An 8,629-nucleotide genomic window follows, 5' to 3' on the forward strand; every position below is an offset into this window, starting at 1 on the left:
CGAATCCCTCTCTCTCCTTTTGCTTATTGAATACGTTTGTTTCTTTCATTTTTTTTTCTGTCCCTTATCTTTCTTTCATAAAAAGGAATGAATGGCTCGGCTAGATGGAATAACCGAGCCAGAACAGAAAAAAAGTAAAACAGGTATAAATAAGAAAATCTTAGTTAAGAGGGTTCATGTAAAGAACAGGTTCCAAATCACGATCGATTCCCTTTTCAAAACTTGCTGCAGCAGCTCGGGCTCTTCCTGCATGCCATAAATGGCCCACAAAAAAGAAGAATCCTAGAACAAAATGAGAAGTTGATAACCAACTTCTAGGAGAGACATAATTAACTGCAGTCTATTTCTTATACCATATCTCTATCCCGTGAAATTCTCGAGCCAAAAGATGGATGCATATGCTGTGTTTCATTTTGCTAAATGATATCAATTAAATGGTGTATTAATTCCATAAATTGCATATAGCAATAAATAAATCAGCAAAATTCTTTCTAATATTTTAGATAGAAGAAATGTTTCTTCTATCTAAAATATTAGAAAGAATGTACCCTTCTATCCAAATCCAATTTGCATCGATAAAATAAATCCAAATTCCAGTAGTAGATGAATAATTGCAAATTTGTATGTGTACGAGATTAGAATAACTTCAGAATAACTGACATAATTTTGTATTTTTCCTGATCAGAAAAATACATGAAAGTCGGCATGTTGTATGTATATAGAAAAAAATGGATTGGTTTAGATCCATCTTAACCTGATGATTGCTCATCATGAAGTCTTTCTATTTTCTATTAAATCGAGGAAAACACGAATTTAGCTGTGAAATAACTTTACAAGAAGGCAGCAGCTGCAATTTTTGATGACTGCTTTCACTTAGCTTGTGATTTTCCTATTTCTAAATTCGAGCATTGTAATAGAGAAGCAAATAAAGTTGCTCATGAACTTGCCAAGTTGGCTAGATTTTTTTTCATTTCTGATTGGTTTGAGGAACCACATAATGCAATTGTACCAATCCTCATAAACGATGTAATGATTATTTCAAATGAATAAAGCTCGAATTTTCTTTAAAAAAAACATAGAGACGTCCACTTATCTGAGGAATCACAAATTTGAAATAAAAAATATTTTTCTCTTTCATATATCACATAGCTGTCACGAAGATTTGATTTCACTTGTTAATCGCCTTCTCCCTCCTCTTCGTCACACAAAACAAAGTACTTGAGCAATTTAAATACGTAACGAGCAGTCCCACAATGTCATTACAAGTCAATGCACTCTATCAACCTTGTAAAATATTAGCACGCCAGCGATCACAGTGTAAGGCCAGAACTGCGATAGAAAGGTGAGCAGAATCGCCCATGGCAACCTCCACCATGCCCGAACTCCAAGCCGCTTCAGCAGGATCAGCTCCCCGTTGGCCACCATCGAGAAGGCCCACACAGCATCGACCAACACGAGAGCCGTGATCGCGCACGACGCGATGGACGTCGTGCGCGCGACCGCGGCCAGCACCACGTATAGCCCGAACACAAAGGCGGCGCCGAGGCTCCTCGCCGAGCCGGCCATGAACGTGACCGAGATGACGAAGGAGATCATGCGGGTGCGGATGTCCACGGTGGTGACCCCCGCGTACATGAGGCTGGTGATGGATAGGCACGCGCAGATGAAGGCCAGCGTGTTGGCGATGATGAACACGTCGAACGCGTAGTGCCTAGCCAGCGTCGGCGTGCCGCCATTCGGATGGTCATCCGCTCGGTAGCCACCAGGCAGGGCGAAGGCTGCGGTGAAGGCGACCGTCGCGATCAGAACGGAGGCGATGCCGATAGTCTGTGTGGAGTCGGTTATCTTTTGCGCTTCTTCCTTCGGGTCTAGCAGAACAATATGTTCTTTGTGGAAGTGATCGCCTCTAAATGTGCCATTCTTTGCGCCGGCATCTTGAAGTAACTTATATATCATAATTCTTGGGTTCTGCAAAGATACATTCGACGAACACAAAATAAATCATTCTCTTAGTACAAGCCAGTGGAACTATATGCATGAACCGACCAACAAATAATTGCTTACCAATCCGTAATGAACTCCTGCAGGTGTCGTGATCCATGAGAGATCGAGCGGCGTTTGGCCCTTGTTGTTTCTCAGATTCAGCTTAACCTCGCGGTTTTTCATCAAAGGGCCGAAGATCCACACGTTCCCCATCTGGATCGCGAGATGCAGCGCGGTGTTGCCGTCCTTGTCCTGCATGTTCATCACTGATGATGCGAATTTCTTTCTCTGCAGCTTGCAGGCATACGTCACCACTGACTGGCTCTCCTCGAGGATGGCCACGTGGAGGAAGGTCCTGCCATTGGCATCGCGTAGCTCGGCGCAGTCCCGACGACCGTCGAGCAAGACGGAGACGGCCTTGACTTTCTTCGCATACGCCGCCACGTGTATGGGAAACGATCCGTTGATGTCTGCCTGATACGCTGCGGATTGATCAGCATCCAACAATATGCTGATCACCTCGTGCTCCCCCCATGATGCCGCGAAGTGGAGAGGCGTGCTTCTAGTGGACCGGTCTGCTTGTCTGATGAGATCCTTGTTCCATTCCAATAGCATTTTTATTGTCTCTGTAGTGGCTAGTTCTCAGCGGAATTTCAATGCTTAATAAGAGTTATACTAGTATGCAATATGTTTTCGAGGTAATATCATCAGAAGTCATAATTCTTGCGCTTGATGTTCGATTTAGTACTAAAACTTGTAAAATACATAATTGTAGTCACTTAACTTGTCTCAACGTGCAAATATGATGCTTTCAACAGTATGTGCACGTATGACCTGCACACGTGGCGAGCCAGCGTGACGTAGGCCAGCTAGTGAGATTTGATCCCACGATCTACTCGTAAGAGACTTGCACAGATAGCCACCAGACCAAGGACACAACATGTTAGACATGCACAACTATTTATCTAAACTAAATTCAAACCCCAAAAAAGCAAGAAACGTGGTTATAACCTGTGACCTCCTGGCCGAATTGGTAGGCTAACCACCAGACCAGGTTGCACTTTGTGATTGAAATGGGTAAACAGTAATTTGTTGTCAGTTCTTATATCATGTCTAACCCAAAACTAAATTTACGAATTTTTTTCATTTTATTATAATTGACAGATTTTGTACGCGAATAAATAAGACACAAGGCAGTTATCTGCAAAAAATGCTTCCAGACACTTACAAGTGGGCCTATGCGCCGCTCGCAGGCCATGAATGTAGGCTATCCATCTGGGTACGAAAGGAAGACCGTATTTGAACGCGGAGACAAGTTATATGACCACAATTCCGTATTTTGCAAGTTTTATAACCAAACTGAACATCGAGCGCGTGTTTTACGACTTCCAGCAATATTACCTCTATGTTTTCATATAATGTATTTCTTGAGTTAAATGAAGAAACCACCGCATTAAAGGTCAACTTTGCAGAGAGAACGGTTCTACAAATTTTCGGCAGAAAACACTACATCTACGGTAAACCTTTTGCATTAAACACTGATGGGTTGATTAGATCGTTTTGATGTGTTTTGACAGGTGGGTCTGCCTTTTGATGATGTGGCATAACAGCTCATGTTAGTGGGGTTTGATCAAAATTTACAAACTACTCTTTGAAATTTAACATAGACAAACATGAGGTTGGGTGAGTGCATTGTTGAGATTTGTAAGTTGGAGTGGCAGCTCCAGGTCGTGCTCTATTGTGTCGACTCTTGTCACTTGGATGACAGAGTCGTCGGCTAGCTTGGAACACATCCTCGGGGTTGGTGTGTATGTGGCTCAGTTCTATCGGTTTTGGGCCGGTTTTCCTTATTGACCGATCAATCTCTTCTTCTATATGCAAAGGTAGAGGTGATCTTGCCGATTGCTTGAAAAATAATATGAAGAGTTGAAATGAGGCTTTTGCCAATCATCTAGTGATTTTGCAATTGTCTATGTGAGCATTGGAAGTTTTGTAAACTTTAAGTAGTTTGTGGCTTTCCATTCTCAGTTTCATCTACAAATTATGTAGCAAAAGTGTTTGTTGTTTGTGCCGCACTCTTCAATTATTTGAAGAATTTGGATATTGAGACTTGTCAGAATTAAAATAATCTACATTTTGTACTTCTAGAGTGACTATTCTTGAAATCAAGCTCCAATATGAACTAAATTTCCAATTATAAGATTTAAAGTTTTGTAATATGAATTTAGAAATTTAAATTCTTAAATTGATATTTTGAAATTTAAACATCTAAATTTGAAATTTTAAAAAGATTCAGTTGTATGAAAATTCAAACGATATGATACAACACTCATAATATAATTTGGAGCAATTCAATTTGTTGAAATAAAAGTTCGATATTCAAACATTTGAAGTTGGACCCTAACTACCAAAGAAGAAAAGGTGGAAGTGAAGGATATTACTGGGGATGTTAAACTCATAACATCACTTATCAAAATAGGGGAAATAAAGAATTTGCTTGCCATTTTGTGGTGACAACGCAGTGACAGTAAAAAAGTACTCTCGGTTTATAAGAGATGCATGTATTATGAGGCCAATTTTGACCTCTGTTTTGACCCCCGAAATGTTCTTTATATGTCACAAAAATATAACCTTGAATTTGTAATCCAAAGAAGTTTCTACTCACATATTTTTATTGCACTTATATCATGCATTATTGATCTAACTGATATATTCAAATAAATCTTGAAATATGTGCGGACCATATAAACCCAAACCAGAGTTTTTCTTTTTGAGTGGCAAACCAGAGTAGTTGGTATGCAAATAATCATTTCACCGTTTTATTAAGGATAAATTGACTTACATTCATGAATTATATATCATTGGACATTTTCAAAAGTGTTTTTTTATTAACCGAATGTAATTACAACAAGTTGCGAATGCGCTCTTATCCGGGGGCATGAATGGAATTGTAAAAGATGGGGGAAAAGGCCTCACCTTTGCCCTTGAGAGCGGCTACATGCAAGGCATTTCGCCCGTCTGGCCCAGAGTACGAGAGCCCTTTGTCGTTCTGATAGAGCTGGCGTGCAATTTCGTCGTGATCCAGCGAGACAGCCAAATATAGCGGCGAGGCGCCATCGGCCGGCGGAACTCGAGCTAGCTGGGGGTCCTCCGACATCAGCCGGGCGACCATGTCCCTGCTGCCTAAACGGACCGCCTCGTGTAGCACCGTCTCTCCCTGCTCGTTCTGCATCCTCAGCATCGCCTTCACCTTCTGGTCGCCGCCGCCATTCTCGGCTCTTCTCGCGAGATCCACGAGATGAGCGACCATCCCACCCCACCCTGCCCGGGCGGCGCAGTGCAGTGGCGTGTCGCCGGTGCCGTTCCGGGCGTCGAGCAGGTGACGGGCCCTGTCGTAGATCACTGTCGCGCTTTGCAGGAACTGATGCGCGTCTCCCCGCGACGCGACCACGTGGAGGAGGGAGTCCCGCGCCACTGTTACCGCGTCGGCCGAGGTCACTGTGGATGCCGATTCGACATTGATGGCTTCCTCGATGTGGACGATTACATCATGACGTGCCGGTCGCACTGGTGCCGGCTGGGGCGCCGCTGCTGCATCGTCCTTTTGGCAAAGGAGATGCTCGAGCTGCCCCCAGTCGCCGCGGCGCGCGGCCATGAGCAGCTCCGGATGCGGCTCGAAGTCGACCCCCTCATTTGGCTTGCTCCGTAGGTTGGGAGCTTGCTCTGTGTTCTCTGGAGCCATTCTGAGAGGCAGGTGCACTCTTGGTAGATCCTAGCGCTCGAACCTACACCTACTATATCATATCATGGATTAGAGAGAGAGATGGCTACTTGGCGGACTCAAAGTATAAAGGGCAAAACGCGTTTGCTAATCATTCCTTGAGAGGAGGCAGTAGAGATGCGATTCTACCTCAGACATCACGTAAGGGCTCTGGTGAGAACCAGTAGGAGCAGCCCGCCTGTTACCACCGATTTGATTCAGCCAGCGAAATCGTCCTGCCCCTCACTCAATACCTTTCTTCAGCGGGTGTTCCAGTTCTTTGCCCCAGCAATGACTGCAAACACTTGCATCTGTACGGAGTACAGATCGCGTTTTTTTTAGAAATTCCGCATTCCATTAAACTGATATCAAATTATAAGGCTGGTTGTAATGGAAAGTATCATATACTAAACTTGTCTAGTTGGCATGCATGATACTATCTATGATACTTGTTGAATATATGATTTGTGCATGTATATTGTATAGTCTGGCCCATCTCCTAGTCATTGTATAGTTGAGGTTGTGGCCCATTTTGTACTCCATTATACGTGCGCTTTGCACCGATCAATACATCGTGAAGCATTGCCAAAACAATCGTTTCCAACATGATACCATACATACTATCCTAACCCTAACCCGTGCCGCCGCCACCTCGTGCCGCCGCCGCCGCCGTGAACCTTCTCCGCCGCGCCGCCGCCCCGGTGTGCCGTCGCCGACCGCGCTTCCGCCCGTCCCCGTCGCGCCGCCACCAGCCGCGCCGCCTTCTTCCCTGCCACACCGCCGCACACGTGTCGCCGCACACGCGTCGCCGCACCACCCCTCTCGACCATGGCCTCCCCCGGTTCCACCGGTACCACCCGCAGCCGCCGCACCAACCCGTGAAGGCCTCAGTCCTGTCGTCATCCGCGACCTCAACATCCTCGCCCGGGTTCCCGTCGTCCTCGACCACCTCACCTCCACGTACTTTGCCTGAAAGACATACTTCTCCCTCGTGTTCCGTGAGTAGAATCTCCGGGATCACATCGATGGCTCCGCGGACTCCCGCTTCATGGAGGACGATGAGGAGTGGACGTCCATCGACACCACTCTCATCCGTTGGTTCTACACCACCATCTCGAAGGACCTCTTCCACACGGTGGTCTCCGCCGATGATGACGCTCACGCCGTTTGGACCAAGCTCAACGGCCTCTTCACCGACAACGCGCTCCAACGCAAGGTTTTCTTGCACGACGAGTTTTTTGGGTGCCAGCAGCTTGACTCGTCTGTTGACGATTATTGCATGCGCCTCAAGAAGCTTGTTGACGAGCTCTGTGACCTCGGCGAGAAGGTCTTCGATGAGCTTCTCCTCAGCACCCTCATCGCCGGCCTGAACGAAGACTTCGGGAATGCCGCCTCCAACATCCCCCTCATCACCAACACGACCTTCCCCAAGATCGTCGCGTACCTGAAGCTGGAGGAGCGGAGGATGCGGATGTCGCTCACCCGGGCCACCCACACGGCCCTCACCGCCGGTACCCGTGGTGGTGCGCCGCCCACCGCCCCGGCCCCATCGCCGCGGCCCGCCCCGGGCCCCTTCCAGGCGTCGCCGCCGCCCGGGTTCCCCTACCCGGCGCCGCCGCAGGTCCCTCCGCCCCCGCCGAGCAGCAGCAGCACCAGGGCGGGCGTCGCGGCCGAGGTGGATGCAAGCAGCAGCAGCCGGCTGCCCACGGCGGGGCGCCGCGCCAGCCGCAGCACCAGCTACCGCCGGGGCCCTGGCAGGCCGTCCAGAACCCTTGGACGGGGGTTGTGCATGCGTATTCCATGCCTATACCGTGTGCCCCCCGTCCCCGGCTCCTTTGGCGCCCGCCCGGCCCCTCATCAGGCTCTGTACGCGGCCCCTCAAGCGTACCAGCCCGCGCCGCTCTACGGCCCCTCGGCCTATGGGCTGCTTCCAGCCGGTGGGTTTGTGGCGCCACCGCCTTAGCCGGCGCCGTCTGCACCGGCCCTCCCGCCGGCGCCTTGGGACGCCGTGCTCCTAGCGGCTCTCCACACCGCCCCCACACCGCAGTAGTACACTGGCGATGGCGACTGGTATATGGACATCGGAGCCACGGCTCACATGGCCGCTGACCCCAGTAACCTTCTTGCCGCTCACCCCGTTCACACCGCTGCTTGCATTACCGTGGGTGACGGTTCTTCCATGCCCATTACTCATGTTGGCCATGCTTTTTTTTCCTTTTAACTCCATGCCATTATATCTTTCTAATGTGCTTGTTTCTTCTGACATCATTAAAAATCTTGTTTCCGTTCGCTCTCTTACACGTGAAAATCCTGTTACCGTTGAATTTGACATGTTTGGCTTTTCTATCAAGGATGCCCATATCCGGATGGTGCTCCACCAATGTGACAGCCCCGATGAGCTTTACCCGGTCCACTCATCTACCTCCTCCGTTGCTGCACCCATGGCGCTTTCCGCCGGAGTGGACCTTTGGCACGCTCGTCTCAGTCATCCCAACATCGCCACCATTCATCATATTCTTTGGAGTTTTTCATTCACGTGTAATAATATCGACGATCACACTTGTCATGCTTGTCGTCTCGGCAAACATGTTCGTCTTCCTTTTAGCACTTCCTCGCATGTCGCATCATATCCGTTTGAGTTAATTCATAGTGATGTTTGGACCTCTCCTGTTGCAAGTAACACGGGCTATCTTTATTACCTTGTCATACTTGATGATTTTTCACACTATGTGTGGACCTTCCCGTTGCGGCGAGAGTCGGACACTGTTGCCACTCTCATCGCTTTTTACTCCTATGTCTCCATGCAGTTTGGACGTCCCATTCATGCATTGCAAACAGACAATGGGAAGAGTTTGATAACCTTGCGATCCGCAACCTTCTCGCCAC

General features: G+C 47.9%; 1 protein-coding gene across 1 annotated transcript; it reads right to left on the bottom strand.

Moving 5' to 3' along the window:
- Positions 1-1,159: 1,159 nt before the first annotated feature.
- Positions 1,160-5,742, bottom strand: LOC123116078 (ankyrin-3). The gene is made up of 3 exons (XM_044537083.1): positions 4,960-5,742; positions 2,065-2,609; positions 1,160-1,968 (listed from the first exon to the last, which is right to left on the bottom strand). Exons 1-3 carry the CDS (start codon positions 5,723-5,725, stop codon positions 1,267-1,269), a joined length of 2,013 nt encoding a protein of 670 aa, XP_044393018.1. The 5' UTR covers positions 5,726-5,742; the 3' UTR covers positions 1,160-1,266.
- Between the last annotated feature and the right edge of the window lie 2,887 nt (positions 5,743-8,629).

This window comes from Triticum aestivum, chromosome 5B (genome assembly GCF_018294505.1).
Source record: "Triticum aestivum cultivar Chinese Spring chromosome 5B, IWGSC CS RefSeq v2.1, whole genome shotgun sequence".
In the NCBI taxonomy this organism is placed as follows: domain Eukaryota; kingdom Viridiplantae; phylum Streptophyta; class Magnoliopsida; order Poales; family Poaceae; genus Triticum; species Triticum aestivum.

What these genes read in the sequence shown, in the direction of transcription:
- LOC123116078 (XM_044537083.1), bottom strand. Translation starts at nt 5,725, where the DNA reads ATGGCTCCAGAGAACACAGAGCAAGCTCCCAACCTACGGAGCAAGCCA. An exon ending in AGCCGCTCTCAAGGGCAAAG is followed by an intron (nt 2,610 to 4,959) that starts GTGAGGCCTTTT and finishes TAGCCACTACAG; the next exon opens with AGACAATAAAAATGCTATTG. An exon ending in CAGGAGTTCATTACGGATTG is followed by an intron (nt 1,969 to 2,064) that starts GTAAGCAATTAT and finishes GTATCTTTGCAG; the next exon opens with AACCCAAGAATTATGATATA.